The sequence below is a fragment of the Medicago sativa genome, chromosome 5 (genome assembly GCF_051527215.1).
Source record: "Medicago sativa cultivar Bolivia chromosome 5, Bolivia_mono, whole genome shotgun sequence".
Classification (NCBI taxonomy): Eukaryota; Viridiplantae; Streptophyta; class Magnoliopsida; order Fabales; family Fabaceae; genus Medicago; species Medicago sativa.
In genome coordinates, this window is record NC_140753.1 from 68,133,000 (window position 1) to 68,159,247 (window position 26,248).

General features: G+C 32.3%; 3 protein-coding genes and 1 long non-coding RNA gene across 10 annotated transcripts in view; all 4 read right to left on the bottom strand.

The window, feature by feature from the left end:
• Nucleotides 1-855: 855 nt before the first annotated feature.
• Nucleotides 856-4,113, bottom strand: LOC146924333 (triacylglycerol lipase 2-like). Of its 2 annotated transcripts, XM_085709376.1 has the most exons (10): nucleotides 4,043-4,113; nucleotides 3,755-3,819; nucleotides 3,497-3,598; nucleotides 3,132-3,272; nucleotides 2,635-2,745; nucleotides 2,407-2,550; nucleotides 2,255-2,295; nucleotides 1,762-1,841; nucleotides 1,557-1,652; nucleotides 856-1,317 (listed from the first exon to the last, which is right to left on the bottom strand). In XM_085709376.1, the coding sequence occupies exons 3-10, from the start codon at nucleotides 3,566-3,568 to the stop codon at nucleotides 1,001-1,003; spliced, it is 1,002 nt and encodes a 333-aa protein (XP_085565502.1). In that variant the 5' UTR covers nucleotides 3,569-3,598; nucleotides 3,755-3,819; nucleotides 4,043-4,113; the 3' UTR covers nucleotides 856-1,000. The 2 variants fall into 2 exon arrangements, with proteins under 2 accessions (XP_085565502.1, XP_085565501.1); XM_085709375.1 differs by having other exon boundaries at nucleotides 3,755-4,068.
• Nucleotides 4,114-7,552: 3,439 nt separating this feature from the next.
• LOC146924334 (triacylglycerol lipase-like protein) lies at nucleotides 7,553-12,991 on the bottom strand. Its single transcript, XM_085709377.1, has 5 exons — nucleotides 12,630-12,991; nucleotides 12,478-12,550; nucleotides 11,409-11,473; nucleotides 11,201-11,313; nucleotides 7,553-8,055 (listed from the first exon to the last, which is right to left on the bottom strand). Exons 1-5 carry the CDS (start codon nucleotides 12,744-12,746, stop codon nucleotides 7,785-7,787), a joined length of 639 nt encoding a protein of 212 aa, XP_085565503.1. The 5' UTR covers nucleotides 12,747-12,991; the 3' UTR covers nucleotides 7,553-7,784.
• A 1,361-nt stretch (nucleotides 12,992-14,352) lies between these two features.
• The window catches only part of LOC146924335 (E3 ubiquitin-protein ligase BRE1-like 2), a 59,844-nt gene continuing 47,948 nt past the window's right edge, over nucleotides 14,353-26,248 (bottom strand). For 4 of the 6 annotated variants that reach the window (XM_085709370.1, XM_085709368.1, XM_085709373.1 and 1 more), the window contains 13 exons: nucleotides 20,422-20,505; nucleotides 20,189-20,308; nucleotides 19,842-20,028; nucleotides 19,598-19,758; nucleotides 18,971-19,042; nucleotides 18,560-18,636; nucleotides 17,709-17,900; nucleotides 17,180-17,252; nucleotides 16,995-17,081; nucleotides 16,194-16,331; nucleotides 15,878-16,080; nucleotides 15,067-15,229; nucleotides 14,353-14,626 (listed from right to left, as the gene is read on the bottom strand). In XM_085709370.1, the coding sequence (XP_085565496.1) occupies nucleotides 14,489-14,626; nucleotides 15,067-15,229; nucleotides 15,878-16,080; nucleotides 16,194-16,331; nucleotides 16,995-17,081; nucleotides 17,180-17,252; nucleotides 17,709-17,900; nucleotides 18,560-18,636; nucleotides 18,971-19,042; nucleotides 19,598-19,758; nucleotides 19,842-20,028; nucleotides 20,189-20,308; nucleotides 20,422-20,505 (1,695 nt within the window). In that variant the 3' untranslated portion in view covers nucleotides 14,353-14,488. The remainder of the gene's footprint in view (nucleotides 14,627-15,066; nucleotides 15,230-15,877; nucleotides 16,081-16,193; nucleotides 16,332-16,994; nucleotides 17,082-17,179; nucleotides 17,253-17,708; nucleotides 17,901-18,559; nucleotides 18,637-18,970; nucleotides 19,043-19,597; nucleotides 19,759-19,841; nucleotides 20,029-20,188; nucleotides 20,309-20,421; nucleotides 20,506-26,248) is intronic. The other 2 variants (XM_085709372.1, XM_085709369.1) reach the window with 1 other exon arrangement.
• Nucleotides 23,089-25,507, bottom strand: LOC146924336 (uncharacterized). Its single transcript, XR_015010100.1, has 3 exons — nucleotides 25,374-25,507; nucleotides 23,830-24,001; nucleotides 23,089-23,254 (listed from the first exon to the last, which is right to left on the bottom strand). It is a non-coding gene; the product is annotated as an uncharacterized LOC146924336 (long non-coding RNA).

Genomic DNA, 26,248 nt, shown 5'->3' on the forward strand with positions numbered 1-26,248 from the left:
AAGATTTGTCTGAGGTTGTTGCTGGAATGAGGGGTGTGCCTTATTCTTTGCGTGAGACAAATGAGCTCACCGGAGAAGATTGTTTCATGTTGGACTTTCGATTGAGTTACTCAGTCAACCTTGATCTGGAGGGAATAATAAATTTACCCTCAGCACCAAGAATTGTTGAACATAGTAGTTAATATGCTACTAGCAAATGCTTGATTGCTGATCTTCAGCTCGGACAGATGATTTTGATGAGCGTGTCTAATGTCGTCGAGAATCTGGGTGGGTTCGGCATTTTCGGCGTGCCTAGTGGAAGTGTGAAAACTGACCCCTATTTCAACAGTAATTTAAGCAATTGAGGGCTCAAGAGCGAAGAAGACGATAATAATAGTCTTCTGCACGAATGGAAAGGATTCGGGGGTGTACCCTTTTTCCTTGCTATGATGGGTAATCTGAAAAATGTTGCTGTCGCCTTGACAGGTGAGATACGAAATGGGGTGTGCAGCCGTTTGAGGCCTCAGCTGTTACACACCCTACCGTTCTCTAGGTGTCACAATACAACTTGGGGCTTCATAAGAGGACACAAGATTCCAGAGTTGATTTCTATGCCTAGTAAACAAGAGAAGGTGAAGCAAACATCTTTGTTGAAAGCCTTTGCTTGGCTGATGGCCTTGACCAAGAAAGTGCCCATGGTAGGGTTGAATGCTGTTGGCCAACTTTTCAATGAGAGTGAGCAATGAAGAGTTGAATTTCATTGTTTTAGCCGATGGCACGTACGATTTGTGTTTGGTGAATCACACAATAATTGGTCAAGTATTGTAAGTTATGTAATTCTACCAGGGAAGTGACATTCTACTAGAGATGTCCACATAACAGAAAAGTATATTGGATTTTCATTTAACAATATCTTCTATATGCTTACATTATGAAATTTCTCTACTATGAACTTCTTTGATATGGAAACAAAGTAATTGAAATTTTTCTATAAGGTGTACTATATGTTGTTCTTTAACTATCATTGAAGCTTAAAGAAAGATATAAGAGGTTCATATACATCTTGTTTAGCATTTTGAGCCATAACATAATCTGCATGAGCATAATCATTTCTATACTGCACTACAAGCTTATCTGCATCATGATCTTTGAGACTTTCTAACAGAAGTTGCACATCTTTAACATCAGAAAGAGCATCGGCCCCTCCATAACTAACGAAGAGTGGAACATTTGGAAGTCTTGTCATGTCATATATTGGAGGAGTGGATTGTCCATAGTGTCTTGTATTCTCGTCATTGTTTTCATAATCAAACATTGCTATTGTTCCTTCCCTTATCACTGTCATATCCATAAGATTAAAATTCAATTCCCCTCTTACGAAACAAACAATTCTTCAATTGTTAACAATGAAGTATAAGATATACTAGTAGTCTAGTATATTCTTGTCTTTGAATTAGGAAAAGAATTTAAATTTTTTACTCCGGCAATGTAAAGAGTTTTATGCTGTCAACAAATCACAATATTCAGTCATGTTCTTTGCAAATCAATTAAATCCTTTTGAAAATAGTACCACTTACTCTGAGATAGATGGATCATGTTCTTTGTTGCTGTTGGCTGAGGCTCATGATCCAAAAAAGTATTCATTATCGAAGGGTTTACGCAACAATTTGGACCTGAAAGTATGATAATAGTATCAATGTAGGTGATAACTGTAAAAAATAGACCTTTTCTGGTGGTAAGGGTGTATGAGGATTTATTGCTAAATTGGAACATGCATAAAACCTGTGAAAGATGTAAACAAGTTGGTGCAGTCAATGGATGTGCCCTTGCACATGTCCTTAAGAAACTTCACAACAGATCCCCTAATGTGTGACATGGAAATATTAGTTCAACCTCACATTCAATACAAAGTAAATTTATACATCAGGAAGGATTCTGATTCTGTTTTTATCACACACGTGGAATTTTGAGAAATTTCATCTAATGTCTTACAACAAGAAAAGTTGGGATTTGCATAGCCTACAGTCAGCAACCGGTAACTGTTGGATCAAGATCATGTGGTCCGAATTTCAAGCTCGGTGCATTGAAATATGGATCGTTTGATCTCAACAACTAGCGATGTATTGATTGCATGAACGAGTGAGATTGTGACTGCAGGCGATCCAAATCCAAAAATTTGAGCTACAAGGAAGTAGTAAGGTAGCATTCTTCTTAACCATATGCAAATTAATGAATGATAATTACAAACAAAAAAAAGATAATAAGAATTACTTACTCTTTAATGCTAAATTCAAAAATTCCCAATTTGTACAGTGACTGTTAAGAAGAAATACAAATTTTCAATGTTAATATTTGAATTTTGAACAACAATTTATCTATTTTATTTCAATTGGTGAAAAAAAAAACACATTTATCAACAAGTGTTACCTCTGCAACGAAATGGTCAGCGGCATTTTTCGCCACTGGTGAGGTCATCTGACCAACATAAGCAATTGGACAAAGCAAGGCAGCTGATCTCAACTTGTCCAGTTGTTGATCTTTGGAAAAAGCAGCCAATGCAACCAAAGTTCCCTACAAAACAATTCAACAATCTTAAGTCTTTATCACATCGAATTGCATATATGGAGAACTTGAAAAAAATCAGCAATTAATCACCTGTGAGTGACCAACATAGTGTAGTTTTTGTCCAGTTTGATCATGCACGTACTGGAATGTTGCTGGAAGATCATATGCTACTAATTCATCCCATGACCAATTCCAATAATCCTAAACATTGGAAACCTGATATTACCAATGGAATCAAATTGGACTACCTAAAAGTACTATCATGATCCGAGATTTTCAATTCCAAGGACAATTTTGAAATATTAAGAATTCCAGAGACTAAGTTGAGAACGTCCTATAATAATTCCGCGGATGATTTTGCTTATTCAATTGAACTAAATTTCATGACCAGAGAAATGCAGTAACATATTCTTTTAAATTGTGGTCTGCAACGGCAATTGCGGCCACAACATAAAGCATTTTGAGATCTTCACAATGGCACCGCAACTGCAATTTCGACCACATTGACTTCTTTTTCCACAATATAAAATGTTTATAGTGTAACCGTAACTTAAAACCATGTAATATAGTAAAAAAACATAACTTACCGAGCTGTTATTAGAAAATGATGTATGTCCATGACTATATTTGGTTCCTCGCGTGTTAGCAATCCAAACATCAAATCCATTATCTGCCAACAGAAATGCAAGAGATTGACTTGGCGGTAGCAACAACCATGTCACACCATCCTACAAAAACACACCAATCATATAAATGCTTATTTATAAACTATTTTTTATAACAAAAGATAAACTAAAGTCAAACTGTTTTCGTAAACTCTCCTCGAGAGTTCATGAAAATAAGACGAAAATAACTTATGGCCATGTCATAAGCTATTTTTATAAGCTCTCTCGAACAGTATCACACATGTTTATGTAAGTATATAAACTCAAATAAATCAATCCGGCCTAACCATGAATAGTCCATGCTGTAGCACAACTGGTATACTATTTCCAGGTTTCCCTCTTGGTAGAATTCTTTGCATGTTAAGAACATAACCATCTTTTGTTGTCACCTAAAAACAATTACATACATAAAGAAGCTAGTTAGAACCTATTGCTTGTTCTAAAAACAATTATATACACATAGAAGACACTTTTTGCTCTAAATGTTGCTGATTTCTAATAAAAAAAAAAAAAAAAAAGAAACATATGAAAGCAATGTACAGTACCAAGTGTTCTTCACAAGCATAGCCTTGTGTCTTCACCAGTGATGAACAAACACCATCATTGAGTTCTGGTGCCAATGCAGTAATAGTGCTTAAGGGTAAGATTTTTGTTCTTGATGCAAGAGTTAAACCACAGAAGAGAATCACAAGTGTTATTAAGAGTGATGACTTTGCCATCTTGTATTTTCTGATGCATTAATCTTCTTAATTAAGGCATTATTTATATGAACAGAAAACAGAATAAAAACACAGGAAGGAAAAAATAAAATTAAAGATTAAAAAGTTACTCACATGATAGCTTCTGAACCACCCTTTTGTCAATAGATTGGACCTAGTGGTATAAAAAATGCTAGTGTGGGGTCTACATTGGTACTATCAAACTATGAGGAATGCTATTGCTAGCAAAATAAACTGAGCTCCTCCAAACACCGCATACGATGTTGACATGTAGATACTGGTAATAACAATAATTTCATAAAATGTAACTATATATCTTGTATCGCGTTAGACATGGAACACACCACCTTCAATTTGAAATGTTGGTTGACATGCTTAGCAATATAATCTCTAACATACACTCTTTTTATTAAAAAAATTCAAGTTAGTCTCATTAAATTGTGCAGGTCCCACATTAATGTTAATTTCAACTAATAGAAAAAGTATATGAATTTAATTTGTATATATACACACAAAAAAAATGTATATATTGTTTGTGTAAAAATACTTTACATCATCAATCAATCATAATCGTCGGTTCATTAAAAACATGTAACCGTATTTATAACTACTTTTAAACTCTTCTATTAGATTAGTTGTGATTTGTTGATAATGTAAAACTTTTACGCCGAAAGTGTATACAAATCAAATTTCAAAGTTTACTAAGAAGTGCGTGTGTTTTCTTAGCATTTATGTTAAAATATTATATAGTTTTGGACTTTATTGACATGATTCCTTAGCTTAACATGAAATGGATGGATGGTTATTGATTTCAGAGGGGACCCATGACTGGACCAATGTAATGTATATAAAAAGCCAAAACATGTGCCTTGAAGAAAATGTTGTGTAATAGTTCTCCTTTTTGTCTCACAAAACAAACAATGCCTAGGTTCCAAATAAGGCGATGGAAACTTAGAATAGAGGATTTTCTTATAATGGAGTTTATACATGTACTATGGCTTAAGGTTAACAAATAAACTCCAAATGTTATGCAATTGATAGCCTCTATTAAGAAAGTGTTATACTCAACAAATATTTGATGAGTTATTTTTTTTTTGAATCGGCAGATGAACATTCTTTATTATTATGTTATGTTTTCTACTTATGATAATTTGTTTCTTTTTCTTGTTTTAATTATTGAGCAAGTGTTTTACATAGGGGATGTTTATGAGATGGGTTGATATGAGTTTGGGATAAAACCAAACTTGAATCAATCATATTTAGTAATTAATTTTTTACATGTATTAAATTGAATTTGAGTTAAATAGGTTAATTGAATTGATTTAGTTTGATTTGAAACATATTTTAAAATCAAAGTTTAGTCCTGATCATTGTGATTTTTTGTATCATTTGGAATCAAATTCGTTACTCTAAGGTTTACAACACTCACATTCTATGCACCAACCACTTGTGTTAAACCTCGGTGGTGATCATCGGGTTAAAATTAAAATAAATGTAAATTATTAAAAGAAATTACATTTATATTCTTTTTATATATAGATATATTTACAAGTTCAAAAATACCCATAAAAAAAGTTTTAAACATCCAAATAATATGGCAAAGGTTTAAAAAAAAATTGATAATAAATTGAATGCTCACTCTAATCAGAATCAATTAAATTAATTTGATTTGATTTTATTGACCGTTTCCAGTGTCTTTCTTGGTTGAAAAGATAATACTTCAACCTTTGAAGTTCCTGGCTGGAAACTGGCATCAAACCAATTCAATTTAATTAATTTGATTTAGAATATTGGATTCATTATATCAATCCAATATGTGGAACAAAATCTAATAATGAAAATTATTCAAAATAAACTTGACATTTGACTCCCGCTACCCTGGTATCTGAAATGAGCATTTCACTTTTTAGACTTATAAAAGGAAAAACATCAATTTTTTTTTGAGTGAATAGGCAATTTCCCCCCGAAATTGTAAGTTCCATCAATTACCCCCCGTAGTTAACGAAACATCAATTACCCCCCTGAAATTGCATAACGTTAATCAATTTACCCCCTCCGTCAATTTTTCTGTTAACTGTTTACGGTTATGATCAATTACCCCCCTGAAATTTTACACTTATGTACAAAATGGCCCCTGAACTTGAAAAAAATTGAAAAAATTCTGGAAAAATATTTAAAAAATATTAAAAAATTCTGGAAAATTGAAAAATTAATAAAAATGAAAAAAAACAGAAAAAAATAAAAAAATCTGGAAAAATTAATAAAAATAAAAAAAATCTGAAAAAATTTAAAAATTCTGGAAAAATTAAAAAAAAATTCTGAAAAAATTAATAAAAATAAAAAATGATTAAAAAAATAAAATAATCTAATAAAATGAAAAATAATGAAAAAATTCTGGAAAATAAAAAATATTCTGATTAGTATATATGTCGAAATTTTGAAATTCTGGTTTTTTATGTATTTTTCGAAATTCCGAAATTTTGATTAGTATATATGTCGAGCTTAGGTTTTTTCAGTGTATTTTTTCCCTTATTCTCGGTTTATAAATACACAAAAAGTTCCCGGTTTATAAATACACAAAAATTCCCGGAAAAAATACTAATGAAAATTTTGAAATTTCGAAAAATACATAAAAAACCTAAGCTCGGTTTATAAATACACATATTTTTTCCCTTATTCTCAGTTTATAAATACACAAAAATTCCCGGAAAATTTTTGAGAAATACTAATGAAAATTTCAAAAATTTCGAAAATTTTTCATTAAAATTTCATTTTTCCAGAATTTCATTTTTATTTTCGAAAATTTAAAATTTCATTAAAATTTATTTTCCAGAATTTTTATTTTCGAGAATTTCCAGAATTTTTATTTTCCAGAATTTCATTAAAATTTAAAATTTCGAAAATTTTATTTTTCCAGAATTTTAATTTTTTTAGAAATTTAGAAATTTTATTTTTTTCCAGAATTTTTTAATCTTTTTTATTTTTTTCAGAATTTTTTCATTATTTTTCATTTTATTAGATTATTTTATTTTTTCAGATTTTTTTATTTTTATTAATTTTTCCAGATTTTTTTCATTTTTATTAATTTTTCAATTTTCCAGAATTTTTTAATATTTTTTTTTATTGTTTTTTCATTTTTCCAGAATTTTTTAATTTTTTTTTTAATATTTTTTCAATTTTTTTTAATTTTTCAAGTTCAGGGGCCATTTTGCACATAAGTGTAAAATTTCAGGGGGGTAATTGATCATAACCGTAAACAGTTAACAGAAAAATTGACGGAGGGGGTAAATTGATTAACGTCATGCAATTTCAGGGGGGTAATTGATGTTTCGTTAACTACAGGGGGGTAATTGATGAAACTTACAATTTCGGGGGGAAATTGCCTACTCACTCAATTTTTTTTGTTTGTTTCCACCAGAGAAGAAACACTGCATTTCCTTCACAATCTCAGGCATAAGACATGGCCACCGGAGCTAATGAAGGTTTGAAGTTCTGCAGGAACACAATCTCACACATAACACATGTTATATAACTTGGTCATTCCGCAGGAACACATAATTACTATCCCAACAATCTTAAAATCAATGAAAGTAGAGTAAACAAAAGCGAAAATTGAAAATGTACTTGTCAAACACCAAAAGTAAGGTATGTGCATTTCCTTCATTATAAATTTCATAATCAAAATAAAACATGAGCATCTTAGACACTCTTCACATGAAGGATGAAGAACATGAAGCTAAGGGCAAGGAGCAGCAGGAAAAAATAATATAATACCAGTGCAAAATCTGGCTATAATTGGTTATAACTACATTGCTCCTCAGTTTATCTGATTAGACGACTAATTCATGTATTGATACTAATTGGGTTTTCCAGCAATATGTGTCGATGATGCATCCTTTATTGTCGTTTCAGATGTTTTCACTGCAGTATCCGGCACTTTGGTTCTTCTAGGGAACTTGAATTGCCACCCTTTAGGTTTTATGTTCCCAAGCATTGGCCACCCTTTAGGTTTTAACTTGCCAAGCATTTGCCATCTTCTAGGTTTAATCTGTCCTAGCAATTTCATCTGCTCCCTTTTGAACTTCTTGGTTGTGTACCAGCTTCCACCTCGCCATCCCAATCCATATCTGCATATATAAGCTAAATTTAAAAATTAAGACTACAAGGAAATTAAAACGTTTGAATTCATTGATTGCAAAATACCAAAACTCAATACTCTCAACACACGGAAACTGCGATAGAATTTTATATGTGACTCTAATATCTAGTTGGCATGCTATCTATAATTTGAAAACATTTCCTTCTACTGATTATGCATTTTGTATGCTTCACTTGTGAAGAACTAACACATTACCAGTTCTGTATTTCCAATTCAGAAGCATGACTATTATATTTATATGTCCAAGTATACAGGAAACAAAGAAAAGAAACGGACTGTGATAATGTAGAGTGACCTACCCCCTCCCACACGAGGCCCCATTTTCCTCCCACTCACAGTCCTTCTATATTAGTGAAATTAAAACCAAAATAAATCTTCACAGCCTTGATTATTTATGTTGTCCACGAGGATCAAATTTATGTTCAGGACACCATTATCATATGGAGAAAAGAATTTGGACTTCAAGAAACCATTTTTATACCCTTTTAGTTTATTTGCCTACATCCTGCAGTGTTACCTTGTGAATACATTTCCTCATTACATAAAAGAAAGAACCAAAACAAATCCAGAACAATTTGGCAGTAATTATCTTCAGCTATGACTGGCTGGGTCGATTTCAAATTTAGGTGAGAAGAACACAAAAATCAAGGGTCAGTAGAATCACTTGAATGTTTTGTTAGAATAGTAAATTCAATCACATCACAAGGTTCACAACTGAAATTTAGGTTACTAAGAAGCAGATTTGAAGAAATGTTTAATCTGTTTCCAACTTTCAAAATTTAACTTTCTTTTTATCACTGTTTTTCATTTCCTCAGTGAGTGGCAGTGGTTGGAAACTTGAACCAAACAAGTGTTTAGTAAGGCAAACTATATACTGAGCTATCATAAGTATAACAAAAACAACAACAACCAAACCTTATCATGCTAGTGGTTTGACTACATAGATCAGAAAATATTAAGTTCAAAGATAGTCAGTTTACTTCTAAATCTCTCTTAATGGTTTGGTCTTTCGTTCTAAATCTCAGGTATTTTGAAAATACGCCTTACCAACCAACAATGGGTAACGATGGCTCTGATGGGCGGTTTTGCTAGAATAGGCAATAATGAGATCACTATTTTAGTAAATGATGCGGAAAAGAGCATTGACATTGATCCACAAGAAGCACAACAAACTCTAAAAATAGCAGAAGCTAACTTGAATAAGGCTGAAGGGAAAAGACAAACAATTGAGGCAAATCTAGCTCTTTCATTCTCCTGCAACCCCTAATTATTGGACAATTCTCTATTCGGTCAACCCTTCTTACCAGAGCTTATATGAGCCTCTTCCACATATTGTCCATATCAGCTAAGTAGAGATTCTACTATCTTTTATACAAGAAGCGATCCCAATTTTCATCCTAAAGACTGTATTCCTAACTGGCTAATCCTATCTTGTCTTCTTTGTCCACTTAAATCTTAACATTTTCATCTCTATAAAATTTAGTTTGCTTTATTTTTAGCTCCTTATAACTAATCATCAAGTTCCATAGAGTACTGTATGTCTAGTAGCTATATAGCAAAATTTTCTTTTAAGCTTAGTGGTATACTTTTTATCCCAGATTACATTAAAAAAATTCCTTGATTTCATCTACATTATACATTTCTATCTCTTTTCACTGTACTTGAAAGTATGTGACTTCGGGTATTACATGTTCTCCAATTTTTACCTTTAAGCTATAGTATTTGTTATCTACTGTCAACTATGCATTTCATGTATATTGCCTTACTCTTACTTAATGAAAAATCGTGTATTTCTAAGGCTTACAGCTGTATTCCTGAACCTTCCATTCATTTTTTCCCACAACTCCCAATCATTTGCAAAAAAAAAAAAAAAAAAAAAAAACGTGCATTGTGGTATTGTCTCGTTTACATGTTTATTAAACATGTCTTGGAGCCAAGATGAAAAGATAGATAAAGGCTTAAAATTGACTCTCAGTGCATACTTATAGTTATGGGTAATCTACTTGTATTCTCACACTAGCCATGACCCCTTAATACATACTTTTGAGTGCTCAAATCTAAGCAATGCAAACTTCTTCCTTTTCTAAACCCTCCCACAACATATCTCCAGGTACTCTATCATATGTCTTTTCTAAATCGATAAAAAAAACATGCGTAGGTCTTTCTGATTCCACTGATATTTCTCCATCAGTGTTTCAGGCAAGTACAGCATCCATGAACTAAATTAATTTGTGATGTGGAGACCTGGCTTCAATCTCTGCACAATACTCTCTTCCAAAACAACACAGTATGACTTATGAGCTTAGTCTCTCTATAATTTGCAGGTAATTGTATGTGAACTTTGGTCACAGCTAACACTCATAAGTAAAATGCAACCTAATTTAATCCACCTACCCTGCGAGATAAAAGATTCAAAATGATTTGAATAACAGATCAAGTAAATGAGTAGCCCAAGGTAGAACTTTCAACTATAATAACATACATAATTAACATGTTAGTTTTGAATTGAACATAGATAAGTAAACCCCTTTCTTTATTAATTTGCTGAAGCTTTCCAGCTTACCATAAAAAATGCTGAATATACAATAATGAAAACCCGCCAAATCCTTTCCAACTTTGACCAAGTAAATTAAACAAGTACAACTGTCAGCAATCTTTTATTTATAATAAACAACAACAATCATGCTACAGTTTTCCATGTTTCGGCAAGTCACTCTCAATAATTGTCAATGATATTCAATTATTCGTAAATATTGATACTTGTATGTGTTCCATAAAATTGCAATCAATCTTTCTCTTATACTTTTCAACAGCCCTAATAATAAAACTAGATGATACCATGTTAAAATCACAACAGGCATTGAAAAACAACGAAAGAAATAGATCGTTGTAATACTCAACAGTGAGATGATGTTAACTAACAATTGGCAGAGTCACAGAAGGAGTAGCTCAGTGGTAATTAGGCCTAAGACACCGAAGTCGTGTTATATAGGACATTCAAGGTTCGATCCCTCCGACTAATGAATCCCCCTCCCCCTAACAAATTAACCACTGCCAATTTGGCTATAAAAAGAAGTTAATCATAGGAAACACTCAAGGAAAATGAAACAAACCCGATAAGTAAGGTGGTTCCGGCAGTGGCTGCACAAGCAGGAATACTGACCCCTCCAGGACGACCAACAATATCTTTGATTTCAGAATGTCGAAGATTTACATTGCTTTTCATCTATCAAATAACACAAACAAAGCATAATTAAATGAAAGCAAGTAATACAAAAAACATTAAAAACATAATCAAACCAAAGAGACATAGATATATACAGCTTGTTCAATGGATTGGAGCCTTTCATTAACTCTTGTTTCATGTACATGCCGCAACGAATACCCTAAAATTTTAAACCAAAAAAATAAAAAATCAAATATACAATCAAATCAGGTTGAAGTAAATCACCAATCCATCCCCTGAAATTACAGGGGTCCGACATTTACACCCGAGTTATGTGAATAGGCAAAAAAGACCCTGACTTTGAATTATGTTGAACTTAGTCCTTCTGATAACTTGTCATCAAAATCATCCTCAAATTACTCCATAAATTATATTACTTAATAGAAATTTAGTCCCTGAAGTATATCCCTTGCTGTCAAATTATTATTTACGAGTTAACATAAGGACCAAGTTGCCCGACTTCATCAAAATTAGGGTCTTTCCACAAGTCCTTGCCTTTGTAGGACACTCTCAAACAGGTCCCTGAGATTATGAATATTTCAAAAAGGTCTCTAATTCTGCTAAATTAAACTATCAAATTGGTTCTTATATTTAACCACTAACTATCAAATAAGCTTGTGAAAAATAGCTTATGCAAATAATTAAGCTTTTATGTTAATTTAAAGTTTTCAGAAATGAAAATTGTATCTTCATAAGTTGTTTTTTCATAAACTACCTTGACAAGCTTATGAATAATACAAAAAAACTTATTTATTTGCATAAGTTGTTTTGCATAAGCTCAAAAAAAGGCCAATCCAAACAGACCCTTGTAGAATGCTCTCAAATAGGCAGGCCCTTGAGATTATGAATATGAATATTTGAAAAAGGTGCCTAACTCTATTAAACTATATCAAATTGGTCCCTATATTTAACCACTCAATATCAATTATATCCCTATAACTTAACTTACTATATTAACAATTTAGTCCCTAACATACCTTTAGAATGACTAATATGAATAAAATTTAACAGAATCAGAGTAAGACCTGTTTGAAAGTGCATACAAAGTTCGGCAAACAATGTTGTGGTTTATTCATTTTTTGCCTATTGGTGTAAATGTCCTACTCCTACAATTTCAGGGGGGGTAAAATGGTAATTTAAGTGCGAAGAGTGAAAAAAACAAACCGATGAAAGCAGTAGCGACGGATGCAATGGAAGTTCCAACCGTGAAAACAACGCGGTGTCTTTCAAACGTATCCTGTAACAGAAAATGATGAGAGAGAAAGAATCGATGAGAGAGAGAGAGAGAAGAAGAAGAAGAAGAAGGAGCGAATTACCTTAGTGGAATGAAAAGTATCTTGAATAGCAGCACATGAATTGAGATATTTGCGTTTAATGTTAGCAACGGAGAATGAATTTGAGGAGCTTGATCTCAAATTCCTTAATCGCTGCATTATTCTTACTATCTATCGCATTCTACAATACTACACGATTCTGTTACTGCTTTGTGTTGCGTTCTTCAAACCTTGAGTCATCTACTACGAGGAGAGAGAGATATATGCCATGAAACATTCAAAAGTCTAACTAATTGCTCCATTTATATTTCTCACAAACTTGTGTCATGTATTTCGTTTTAAAATTTAGATCAAATACGTCAATTTTTGTTGATTTAATTATTTATATATAAGTTTGGTATAAATATTTTTTAATGTTAACCCTTTGATTTTGAAAAAGATGAGATTATACGCTTTGGAGATAATTAAAAAATTGTTCAACTCAAGAATTAGATATTAGATACTTCTATACCATTCATCGCAGATAAAACTTATTAATCAATTACCTCAAATGATTTGGGTAATTATTCAAAACATTTATGGTGTGAAAAGACTAACTACTAGTATTATTTTAATTTTGTTGACTAAGATCTATTGTTTTAAATTATTAGGTATTAATCAATTTTTATTTGTTATTAGGTTTACTTACTCTTTTAGTCTACTATTTTATTAAAGTCATGAGCATAGTCTCCTTTTTTAAATTCAATTTTTTGGTGGTCGTATATTATACTTGTTGCAGTTTTGTTCACAACTAAAACTTTGGCCTTAAAAGTTAGTTGTGGGCAACAAGTTTTTAATTGACATTGTATTGAATATGCTGATGTGGCAGACATAAATTACAAAACGATGAAATTATGAATCTAAGTCTGAGAACTCTAAGCTTTCAGAATTAAATGAAATGAAGAAGAATAAGAATCAAGAAGAAAGGGAGAGCTATGAAAATTTTCAACCAAAAGCTGATAAAGTCGAAAAAAATTATCATCACCACACATTGAGGGGCTAAAATGGCAACAAGTATGAAACTTGACATGCCAAATAATTTGATTTCGAAAAAGGAAGACTATTTTAGTAAACACGGTAAAATAGATGGATTAAAAGTGTATTTAAGCTTCTTTTTTTATGTGTATGTACAAACTTAATTTAGTTTTTTTGGAAGGGGAAAGAGTCTCAACAAACGAGAACCAAACTTTAACTCTATGATGTGATTCAACCCTTAAAAAAACTAAATTAAGATTGTATATACACACAATCGGTGATGAAGGGAGAGTGGCAGTGTTCGCCGTTCGGAGGAGCTGCATTGAAGGAAGAAGGGGTCATTGTGTAAAGTTTAATTCTTATAAAAGTGAAGATGAACAAATCATAGGTCTAGTAGTGTCCCCAAAAAAAATCATGCATATGGGTCAAGAAATCCTAAATTAAACAAAAATGTTATTTGAACAGCAACAATTTAGGGCAACAAAAATTCCAAAACTTTACACATATGGATAACTTCTTCCTTCTAAAATCATGTTAATAATGTTAATGAGTTATCAAATTGTCAAAAAAGTTGTCAACTTTTGTTGTCCCAGATTATTTTCAAACAACATTTCTGTGATTAAAGTAACTTGTAGGAGGTAAAACCATGGTGCCTCACAATGTAGCAGCACCTAGTATGCTACGTGTGAGTGAATTGATGCTACCAATAGCTTACACAAAACGAAGTAACAAGAAATACCAACAATGTCTATAATCTGAAAATTGATTGCTTATTGGATAAGAACGCCTGTCTACAAAGTACTATCAAGGACAAACAAACAACAATGAAAAAGGATCCAATACATTAAATAGCACAAGGTTATCATTACACAAGTTATGACTCAGTCTCATATTTTAACAAAGCGAACATCACTCTGTCCAAATTTTGTTCCACAGGTAGGACATTTGCGTTTGCGGTGACGGAGTTCAAGATTTCTTTGTATACATGGATTGCAGAACAAATGATAACACTTCACAATCATAACCTGTCAAATACCATATTAAACTCTTAGATAATGCTGTTGCAACAAGTTTTAGTTAGCCTTCTTCAAAGTTCAAAAAGATTAGTCTACATAAATGGTAGTCCGATAAAATATGCCAAATTAGTTTTGTAATTTATCCATTTTAAAACAATCATAATACAGAAGACAGCAAGTGTTCTTTTGGAAAATAGCTTAATTGAGCGCTTATATTCAATAAACTATACTAGGGTGCATAATTTAGCTCTTGTTTGTAAGCTATGATGAAGAATTTTATTTAAATAAGCAAAAAGCAACATTTGAATAGGTCATCAATTATTTTTAAGAGAAAAAAAAAACTGCTTAAGATGTGAGATAAGTTCAAATAAGCTCTTTCAAACACTCTCAAGTTAATTTGACAACCATAAAAGTAAGAACTGTAGTTAGATAAGTTGGCCTGTTTTTACCTCCTTTGGACGGTCAGAACAGACAGTACAGTTGATCATGTTTTTGCAAACTCTGATTTCTTCTTCAAGTTGTTGTACTGCAGTTTCTTTGGCTTCAGAATTCAGCTCAGCAATTTGGTTATTCACTTCCATTAGTTCTTCCTCAAGCTTCTTCCGTGAATTCCTGCATGACATAATTGGATGAGTATGTGTTGAGCCAATTGAGAGGGCATTTCATATGAGATAATCATTTTCCAAAATCAACCCTGTCATGAATGCATAACATTAACACATATCTCATGTAGGGTAGATTTTGCACCAAACATTCCAGAATCCAGACACAGAACAAGACATAGCGTACTCGTACTATAGCACTTGCATTTCACTTAGACGAGTAAAGAGAAAACTCTCAAAAGATGGATCAGTTTAATATTCTGTGTCTGCAAAAATACGGCATCTTAAAATCAACATACTTAACCAAACTCAACTTTTTTCTGTTTTTGAAAAGCCTGATTGCAAAAACTTGAAGTATTAATACAAACTAAGCAACCATGGGAAAGTAAGCCGGCACCAGAACTGACTATTATACCAAGGTTCTTGAGTCCAAGACTATTTCTGATCCCCCCCATTTCCTTAACCCCAAAACAATATCACTAATTCATCGATTACACAAACTTACGAAGGCTCTAGGATTATCATTAGAATTAAAACGATATAAACACACTAAACCTCACTTAGTGGAGGGTAGTTTGAACCCTGGTGTGAATACACCACCTGTTTAAAAATCTGTTCCGTATCCAGACTTGATCGAATGAGTAAGACAGAAAACTACCTTTCACTACCCAATTCCTTTTTAAGTGCTTTCACATCTTTCTTAATTTGGTCGTACTCTTTCTCTGAAGCTGAACGAACAGACTTGAGCAACTTCAACTCCTTCTCAGCATCAGCCAATTCCCACCTGGCAAACTCTAAGGCGGCTGTGAGGTGTTTTTCATCTTGAGTACATTTAGCAGCTTCTGATAGAATGCGTTTGATCTGCTCAGTTCAAATAATTGTTTAAATTAGTGAGCAGCAGCACAGTTGTTTAGCAAAATATCAAAATAAAATAAATATATGTAGGGGGGGCTAACTAGCAAGGGATTTAATACCTGTTCTTCACTATTTGCAATCTTCTTCTTTGAATTCTCTATCAAAGAATTAATCTGTTGAAGTTGATCAGCTAAGGCTTGCTTTTCAGACAGTAAAACACTATGTAATTGTTTTGTCTTCACACTTTCTGATACAAGCTGCATAAAGTTTGCAATATGATAAAAACAAGGTCTGACCAACACCAAATGGAATTATTTATGTAGAGAGAAGTATAAATTTTTTTAGAAAATATCATGATTTTCTATGCATATTGAGTTTCTGTTCAGAACGAGATTTTCTCCTTTCAAACAGTAAAAATCCACCAGGACTGAGAAAATTGATTTGTTAAGGTACCTCACCAAAACGAATTATCAGCTGGCTGGTCCAAAGTTTTTTCGAGCAGATATGATAACATTAATTCTATCATGTATCATTTGTTATTGTTTTTTCGAAAAGGGTGCCACTAGTTATTGTTTATTTATCATATAAATCTTCTTTTGCTAGTTTCACATTGGAAACCTTACAAATAACTTTTCATTGTTTTCACAGTTTCCTATAAAAACCTTTAAAAAAAAAAGAAATGGAGTAAAAACATGATAACGTTTTTGTAATTAAAATGAAGGGAAAAAAAAACCAGTTCTTCAACAATTAATATATTAGTTACAAAGATGAAGCATTAATTTTTCATCAACAAATATTAGTTACAAAGATGAAGCATTAATTTTTCATCAACAACCTAGACATTGCAGAAGTTAGGAATAGAAAAATGGTGAAGAACACAGCAAGGAAGCATTTACAACTACTAGTAATAAGAAGCATACCTTGATATTATAGTCATCTCTCTCAGCCACTTGCTGCAACAGATGTTCGTTCTGTGTCTTCATATCTTCATAAGCTTGACCAATAGTCTACAGGAAAACATTTAATCGTATTACAAGACAAGACAGTTATAGCAAACCCATCAACTAACAGAAGTTTATATATTTGAGTATGAAGAAAAGTAAACCTCGATTTCAGATATATAGATTTTTGCCTCAGCCTCTTTAGCTTTAATAGCCTCGGTCATCTCCAAATTTTTTCTGAATAGTAGCGCAGATATAACAAGGTCAAAGAATGCATCAACAGATTGATAAGCAGAGGCAGGTTTTACAATCGTTTATTCCATTCATATGAAGACAACCAATGTTAACAAAGAAACATAATGCTAAAAAAAGAAAAACATTGCTTCTGTCAGACAGCAATATTAACATGCGTGATGAGCACCTGCATCAGACAACTGTTACAAAAAATTAAAAAAACAAAAAACTATGAAGACGCTATCTAAAGGAGCATAATAGATCGGCCAAAGAACAAAGTCCTTGAACTCTACATAAACTTTTAACTGATCTACCTTTCACTCCTCATCACCAGAAAATTCACTCCCAGATAAAAAAACCACAAATATGGAACTAAAAGCGAATGAAAAAAATAGAATTTCACTATCAGTTTGTCAGTGCAACAAATCCATAATCAGTGTAGTGTGCATAAACACAAACCTTTCATTTGCATCAAACTGGGCCCTTAACTCCTCTATTTCAGCTTGTGCGGCAGAAAGCCTTTGTTCATAAGCAGCTTCAGCTTCATTAGAAGCTCTTACTCTCAACTCTAGATCATGTTCATCTAACGCTTTTTTCAGCATTTCAGCTTGAGAGCGAGCTTTACTTTCAGATTCTCTAACTTCTGGCAAGCTGGAATCAAGTTCAGAATAAATCATCCAAGTAGACAGAAAAGAACAACATTGTGTTTTAAATGTGAAACAAAACTTCAAGTCAATTACCAAATGCAATAAAACATTTATCGTAAGTTCAATTTGATAGTTTTGCAAAAGAGAGTGCTAGCGCCAATGGTGGAAAAAATAAATGAATTTTGAAGGAACAGTGGAACCAATCCATGCACATTATTACAATCAGCAAGCGGTACATAAAATAATAAGGCATAGCAATGAAGAAAGACCACAAACAAAGCAAGTTCCTCCACCCAGAATCCACCAAAACTTGATTACAGGAGATCAGGGACAATCATCAGCTTTTAAACGTGAGCAAGTGGGAAAAAGAGGGAAACAAAAAACATTCTGGAGATTGGAATTAGTATGACACTATCTGTATTCTGTTAAAAAGCAAAAAAAAAAAAAAAAAATCACATCTTGTAGCAAAAGAAAAAAAGGCTTTTTTATTAACACCTAACATAGAATTTGGCATGCACAACAGCCACAGGCAGGTGCTTTTTTTCATTACTTATTCCAACAAATTAATTCGGTATATCATACCAAACACAACAGAGAATAACGAGTCCAATAAATTAACTAGACTAAATTCTGCCACTACTGAACAACCTCAGATCAGCATACCTTTTCTGATAATCCTCCAGACCATACATATCCAGAACAAATTCTAACTCCTGATTCTCCTCCTGTAACTTTTCAATCTGAAACAAAACACCTTAATGAGTCGTTTGAAATTAGAGACAATCTTGAAGACCTCTAAAATCACAATGCAGATAATGTTTGGGAATCATGGAAAGTATAGTTGCAGATACACATGCAAAACACAACAAAACAAAGGAAAAGAAAAGAAAAACAATGCAATCAAATTTGATTCAGTCAAAAATATGCTCTAAGATTTAGAAGGTAAAATATAAGAGATACTCAATTAAATTTAATCTCAAATGAGGAAAATGGCAATTATTATCATTTGCTGTACAAAAGAGACGTTGAAGAACTAAATACCTACGGGTAACGAAAACACAAAGATAGACTTACCAGTGCTTTTGAAGACTTTATTTCCGAAACCTGTTCAGCACATTTGTTTGCAAGGCTCTTGAGTTCGCTTGTCTGCTTCAAAACAAAGGAATCAATAAACCTCTTGCAGTATAATCCAGCCAGCATGATTTGTGAAGTCATTAAATTCAAAGAGGTGTAAATCAACAAAATGTATTCCAGTTTAGTAGGTAACTCTTCAAAATTAACTCAACCCTTACAAAACCGGCTTGTAAGGTGATGAGTGATGACTTCCCAAGGTGATGAGTGATGACTTCCCACCAACTATAAATATGTTTTCAGACCATATCTCATCCAACTTTAGACTCTCAAACACACCCAGGACTGGACATCTAGATAACGGGGGGCAACGAATCTTAGATAGGCTTTGATACCACTAACATTTATTGTGCCTTTTTCCAAAGCACTAACATTCAGTGAACCATTTCTTAAAAATTAACAACAATAATTAAGAGAGCTTATAAGACTTGCGGTTCCAACCTCTATACTATGTAAAAGTAACTATACAAGATCATCACAGACTCAAAATATCTGGATAAATTTCTGTAAAAGACCTATCAAAAAGTAGATGAGAAAGAAAATGAAATGGCAGTTTGTGTGAATTATAACCTTCTCACTCAATTTCGCTCTTAGCGAATGTGCTTTCTCACGCAATGATACAGCTTCAAGAGCTGCATCTTTCGATTGCTTCAATTGTGCTTCCATCATCCCCATTTCTTTGGATAAAGTCGAAGACATCACACGAAACTCAGCTTTGATATCTTTTCTCCCTGAGACATTTAATTTTGTAAGAAATGAGGAGATCCAAACATACACACTGCAAATCTAAATAGAGAAAATGTGATATACAGACCAATATCTTGTTTGGCCTCTTCCATCTTGATTTCAAGGTTATTCTTTTCAATAATACACTTTTGCAACTGCAGCTTGAGCTCATCAGTCCAAGAGTCAGAATTGTCATGGATATGCCTTGCATTCACAGCAGACTCCAATTTTGAATTCAATTCCTTCTCCCGTTTTGCAACGTTAATCCTGCCAGCCTAAAATTGTATTTTGAAAGGTGTATGTAAAAGGAGAAGCAACCAAAAAATAAATAAATAAATAAAAATCAAATATCAAACAAGAAATCACTGTTAACACAAAAAAAAAATACAATAAAAAAATCAATTATAAAAGAAGAAAGAAGAAATCACTGTTAACCTGAAGAGACTCTGTCAATGATTTAAATCTATCCAATTCAGCGATCCAATAATGAAGTTGATCCTTTGCCAAAGAGTATACTCGGGAAGTGCACACATACTTATCATCATTTAGTTGATTCTGGAAATAAACATACATGAAAAGATTCTTTTACATGGAACCCTAGAGTAAATACATCTCAATTACTCAAGAAATAATGACAACATCATTGCAGATAGTTCAAATTTACAAACCTGACGTTCCTCAAATTGCTTTGTCAATATTTGATTTCCTTCGCGTGCATCTTGAAGCTCAGAAAGACGACCAGCATTCACTATCTATGACAACAGCCAAGCACATATATTAGACAGAGAATCAACAAATGAATGACACAAGGAAAGAAATCACAAAAAGTAAAACCTTGGCATCCTCAATTAAATTCTTCAACTCGGACAATCCAATAGCTCTCGCCGCAGGCTTCTCAGGAGACGAGTTTCCATTCACTGCATCAGCATTGGAGGAATTCATACCCATAGCTGCATCCTTTTGCATTTTCAGACTGACTAGTTTTCTTCTACTCTCTTCAAGTTAAGTCACGATCTCGTCAAACTCTCCTTTAATTATTGAAAAAATAACCTCTCGAGACAATTATTTAAAAGCCATTGGCCAAATTTATAAGAGCCAATGAGATCTCTAGAATCATAGAAAATTATCTTTTGCATAAATATCAGGGTGTTACCTCTGGTCATATCTATTCCGATGTTTTATAAACCGGAGTGGATGTTGAACCGACGAGACCTCCAGGTCATTGGTTCACTTGGTTCAATCGGTTTAACCATGGTTGAATCAAAAGACAAATAGATAATAAAAAGTATTGAAAAAATAAATGAAAAGCATAAAAAAATGTAAATAAAAAAATTGGTTAAACCAATCGCGGTTCAACCAGACTGCAATGAAACCGAGATCAAACTAACCGGCAAATTGTTTGATTCTCAAATCAAAGGATCAAAACCGGCCAGTTCGGTCTAATTTTTAAAACACTGCTTTTCCTAATTAACCAGACTAATTAATTTTACTCCCTGTAACTCTTGATAATTTATGTTTTTTTAATGGTTGATAATTTACTTAATTACTGAAAATTTCAGTAGTATAATCTCTCCCTACTCGACATAAGACTCCAAAACTGCATCCTCCACTGAGGCCGATGTTACTTTTGCATTATTTTAAATCTCACAATAGTTTTCATTATGATTCCATTCGTCGAAAAATCAGATGAATATCATAAAAGCAATTTATTCGTGCATTAGCCTATTTGCCTAAATATTATTCAAGATTACTGCAAGGTTTATATTGGAAAATTTAGAATTGAAGGTAATTTGATTTTATCCATAAATTAATTATCGTGTTAGGAAAACTTCAGCTTTACCAACTTCAGATTTGAAAATCAAATCCATTCAAATTTACCAACTTTGCGTAGATTCTTATTTAATAAAAAGATAAAATCTTAAGTTCCTACATTATATATTTCCATACAATAGAAATTCAGATCCATAATTTTCAAAATGAAAATTACAATTATAAAAACATGGAAGTTAAAACTATGGAAGTATGTTTGAAATTTAAGTAATCATGCACAAAGTAAGTGAGAAAGCAAGTGTGAAGAAAGGAATAAATATAATATAGTTGTATGGGTATGAATGCAGAGCCTGCTGCAACGGTAAGGAATCTCGATTTCACGAGGAAGCTTTTCCATTTTGGATAGGATGGTTGGCATTTATTTAGGAGCTTGTTCGCAATGGAACGACCTAAGAAAAAAATAACAAACCAATCCTTAAAGAAAGTTATCTTTTCCTTTACTTTTTGAGGAGGATGTGAAATTGATAGATAAATTTGCAAACTCATCACGATCACTGTTAAAAAGAATATCAATTTTCCCATTAAATCAATTCCATAATTTAAATTTGATTGATAGTTCTGGTCCGGAGGAGGAGGCTGTTTTTTGAGATTCTGCAGTGAGCTTCGACATTGGGTTAGAACAAAGAGATGCAAACATTGTTATTCATATGTTATTTATAGTAATCCAAAATACTGGGTTGTCTAGTTATGGACCACCTAGATCATACATATAACAGTCTATCATTGTGTTAAATCATACATATAATAGTCTAGCAATTCAAAATGTTGGGTTGTCTATCTTATTTATAGGATACACAACCCAGCATTTTGAATTGCTAGATTGATATATGTATGATTTAACACATGATGGTAAACTGTTATGTGCGATCAAGGCGGTCCATAACATAGACAACCCAGGATTTTGGATTAATATAAATAACATGAATAACAGTGTTTGCATCTCTTTGTTCTAACTCAATGTCGAAGGTCACTGCAGAATCTCAAAAAACAGCTCCTCCTTCGGACCAGAACAATCAATCAAAGTTAAATAATGCAATCGATTTGACGAAAAAGTTGATCTTTTTAACGGTGATCGTGATGATTTTGCAAATTTATTTATCAATTTCACATCGTCCTCAAAATGTAAAAGAAAAGATAACTTTCTTTACGAATTGGTCTATTATTTTCTTCTTAGGCAGTTCTATTGCGAACAATCTCCTAAATAAATGCCAACCACCCTATCCAAAATGGAAAAGTTTCCTCGTGAAATCGAGATTCCTTACCGATGTAGCAGGCTCTGCATTCATACTCATATAGATATATTATATTTATTCCTTCCTTCTCAATTTTTGTCTCACATACTTTGTGCATAGTTACATAAATTTCAAACATACTTCCAATTATCTAACTGATATGCCCTCCAATTAACCAACTTCTCCAACCGTTCCTACTTCTTAAATGAGTATATTCTACTAGCTTCTCTAATTGTCCCTTTTCTTTTCATCTAAACATGGAGAAAAAAGAGATAATAAATGCCCTAAAATTAATATTTACTTGGTATGAGATTTACAAGAGACAAACAACCAATCCTTATTTATACTTTAACTAGACTCTCGGTCCTAATTAAATGAGGAAATGAGGAAACAGATCACGAAATATAAGGAATTATGGAAATCAATACTCAGAGATCACCTGTTTTAAGATAAGAAAATATTAATTTCATGAGATACTTCCATATTATTCTAACATTAACCAATCATCAAAATAACAAGAAATGAACAATGTGCCAAAGATGGTATCTGTACAATTATAGCAGCCAGAGATGCCCCAACATAATTTCATGGTAAACCCCATTATGATACTCAAGATTTTCAAAACATTCAATCTGGCCCTCAAAAGATTATTATATAAATTTGGTCCAATGATACAAAAGTTACTTCTTATAGGGGCCAAATTGATGTCATGTAGTGACCAAAAATCATCCTTGTTAATATTTCCAAGGTCAAATTAATGTTCAGAAAAATCTTTTAAGGATCAAATTAGAGATTTGCACAGACACCATATATAATATTGCCACTTATACTTATACCTAACAACTATAATTACGCAGCAGGAAAGCTTCCTTTTACTAAACCATGCTGCTTACAATTTAAAACCCGCATTATATGATAATCAATATCTTTAAAATTCATATTGAGTTATTCTAAATTTCATAATAACTGAAGTGGCTAAAACAATAAAGAAAAAAAAAATAACATTTCAAATACCTGTAAGGCGTCTTATGTCTGATTGATCTTGTGAGCACTCGTTTATATAATTCTAAATACCAACGGTATACTCTGTGTTTTGCATGGAGTATCAATCACTTCGCGTAAATTGTCGGCCTCCTTTTTCGTCATATTATGAATCTTAGACATTTGGATGATAACATCAGCAAACCTAAGTATAAGTATAACCAAAAGATCAATTATACATATTTCCTTGAGCAATAAAACATCCATGATATATTGGTAGAAAACTATCAATTCAATACAATAATTGCATAGTATCTCATATGTATTTTCAATTCAATACAAGAACATGTACTACTAATGGCCATGTTACATTTGAAAGAGGAAATAACAAAATGAATAGAGAGCAGAATCAACAAAAACCAGAGCATGATAATAAAGAACAACCCAATCCAGTGTTGGTTGGTTTCAAATAATATGTCATCGTCCAGTATATCCTGTTTTTGTTTCTGGACTTCTGTCTGCTAAACAAGCTGCTGATTCTGGAGCTGTAAGCCACCAGCATCAGCCTGGAAGGATCATCACCAGTCATGCAAGAAAAGCATAAAACTTATAAACAAATCATCGTTAGAAAATGACTTGATGACAACCAAACACAGATAGTTTTAATGAATTTCAAAGTCGGTAAAACCGTTGCTCATACTTTTCTTTCTGTTTAAAAAACATACACCGGTTTTTTAAAATGAAGTATTTTCAATGACATGGAAAAACACCCTCTGTCATAAATATTAAGCACACAACAAATATAGAGTCCATTAAATGCATCCATAATAATAACATAGCGTATAGAATCACATGACATTAGATGCATCCTTTCTACTCTTCACAACCCTAGAGTCCGTTTGGATTGACTTACTTAAACTTATCTACTAGTATAAAGTATAAACGCTTGAAAAAGCCATTTGAAAGAACTTACGAAAACAGCTTACAATATGTCCATAAAACGTTTTCAGCTTATTCTCATAAGCTCTCCATAATATCTTATAAAAACAACTTATAGTTTATATGGAAAACAGTTTAACTTGTATAATAACCATTTATACCATAAGCGCTTAATTATGTCGTTTATCCAAACAAAACTCTAGTTAGTGAGCACTAAGCAGAATCAAAATTTTCAGTTTATTTTCATCTTATAAACACAACTTATAGTTTATAAAAAAACAACTTGACTTACAAGCTAAAATCACACATTTTAGTTGTTTATTAAACAAAATCAAAATCAAAATTCCACCCCACCTGACCCCTTCTTTCAAAAATCAAATTTTTACCCAAAATTTAACTCACTGTGAACTAAAAACCCAATCCAACAAAAAATTCAAAACAATATAATCAACATAACATAATAAATCAATGGGTGCCCACAAAACTAATCAGCTCTAAGAATCCAATTAACACAAAAATTCAAAACAATGTAATCAATTAATCAATAACCCAATTCATAACATAATTAATCATTAACAAAACAAGATTAAACAACAATTAATCACAACAACAAAAAGGAGAAAGAGGTAAAAGGTTACATTTTTACTGTTAGGAGAATGGTTGGTTGTATCTGGTTGATCGAAAATTTGAAGAAAAATGATCGAAAAGAAGCATTAGGAAGAAGTGAATGAAGATGAAGAATTGTGAAACTGTTGAGAGAAATGGAAAAGGAGAAAGAGAAAGTGTTATGATTCAAAATAGCATATGAAGAATTACACTTGGCATGACATAATTGGTTGAGGTAAATGGACATGTGGCTCATGATTCTAAGATCAAGGAAGTTTGGATCGTGCATGAATAGAAAGTTGATGATCAATGATGGGTATGAATGAAAAATGATAAATCTCTCATCTCTCCCTTTGGTACACTCTAGTTATAACTTGGTCTTCTTCTATCTTTTCCTTTCTCCGTAATAAGAACATCAATTTTAATTGAGTTCTAATCTATCAATTTTACCTTTCATTTGATAATCATCAATTCACAATTATCAGTTTATTTCTCAAATTTTGTAACCCTTATGGAAAGCACAATACAAAATATATAGAGGATTTCATTTATATATCGTCTGTGTAAAGTGTAAAACTATCTTACCTTGTCATTTATAAGACGAGTTAAATTAGTCGGTGAATAGTTATTTATATTAATATATGTATTTAATGATGTATTGTCATGTCAGATAATGAATATGACAACTCATGTGTTTTTATATTCATTAGTTGACGTAACAACACATCATTTAATAAATGTGTAAAATAATACAATAAGAAAGTATATTAATTAACTTTTTATCACATTTTTGTTAGCTTTTTATCACATTATTATAAGCGTTTGATTTTTATTATAATCACACGTATTACTAATTTAGTAGTGTTTCTCGTCTTTGTTTTGATCAAGTTGGATGTGAGCTTCTACT

Bases quoted from the DNA above. Each gene is read 5' to 3' on its own strand.
- LOC146924333 (XM_085709375.1), bottom strand. From the start codon at position 3,928: ATGGCAAAGTCATCACTCTTAATAACACTTGTGATTCTCTTCTGTGGT. The intron at 2,746-3,131 runs GTAAGTTATGTT...TCCAATGTTTAG, and splicing joins CATTTTCTAATAACAGCTCG to GATTATTGGAATTGGTCATG. The intron at 2,296-2,406 runs GTAACACTTGTT...TCTTCTTAACAG, and splicing joins CTGACCATTTCGTTGCAGAG to TCACTGTACAAATTGGGAAT.
- LOC146924334 (XM_085709377.1), bottom strand. From the start codon at position 12,746: ATGCAGCGATTAAGGAATTTGAGATCAAGCTCCTCAAATTCATTCTCC. The intron at 11,474-12,477 runs GTTTGTTTTTTT...TTAAAATTTTAG, and splicing joins CGTCGCTACTGCTTTCATCG to GGTATTCGTTGCGGCATGTA. The intron at 11,314-11,408 runs GTATATATCTAT...GTTATTTGATAG, and splicing joins TCCAATCCATTGAACAAGCT to ATGAAAAGCAATGTAAATCT.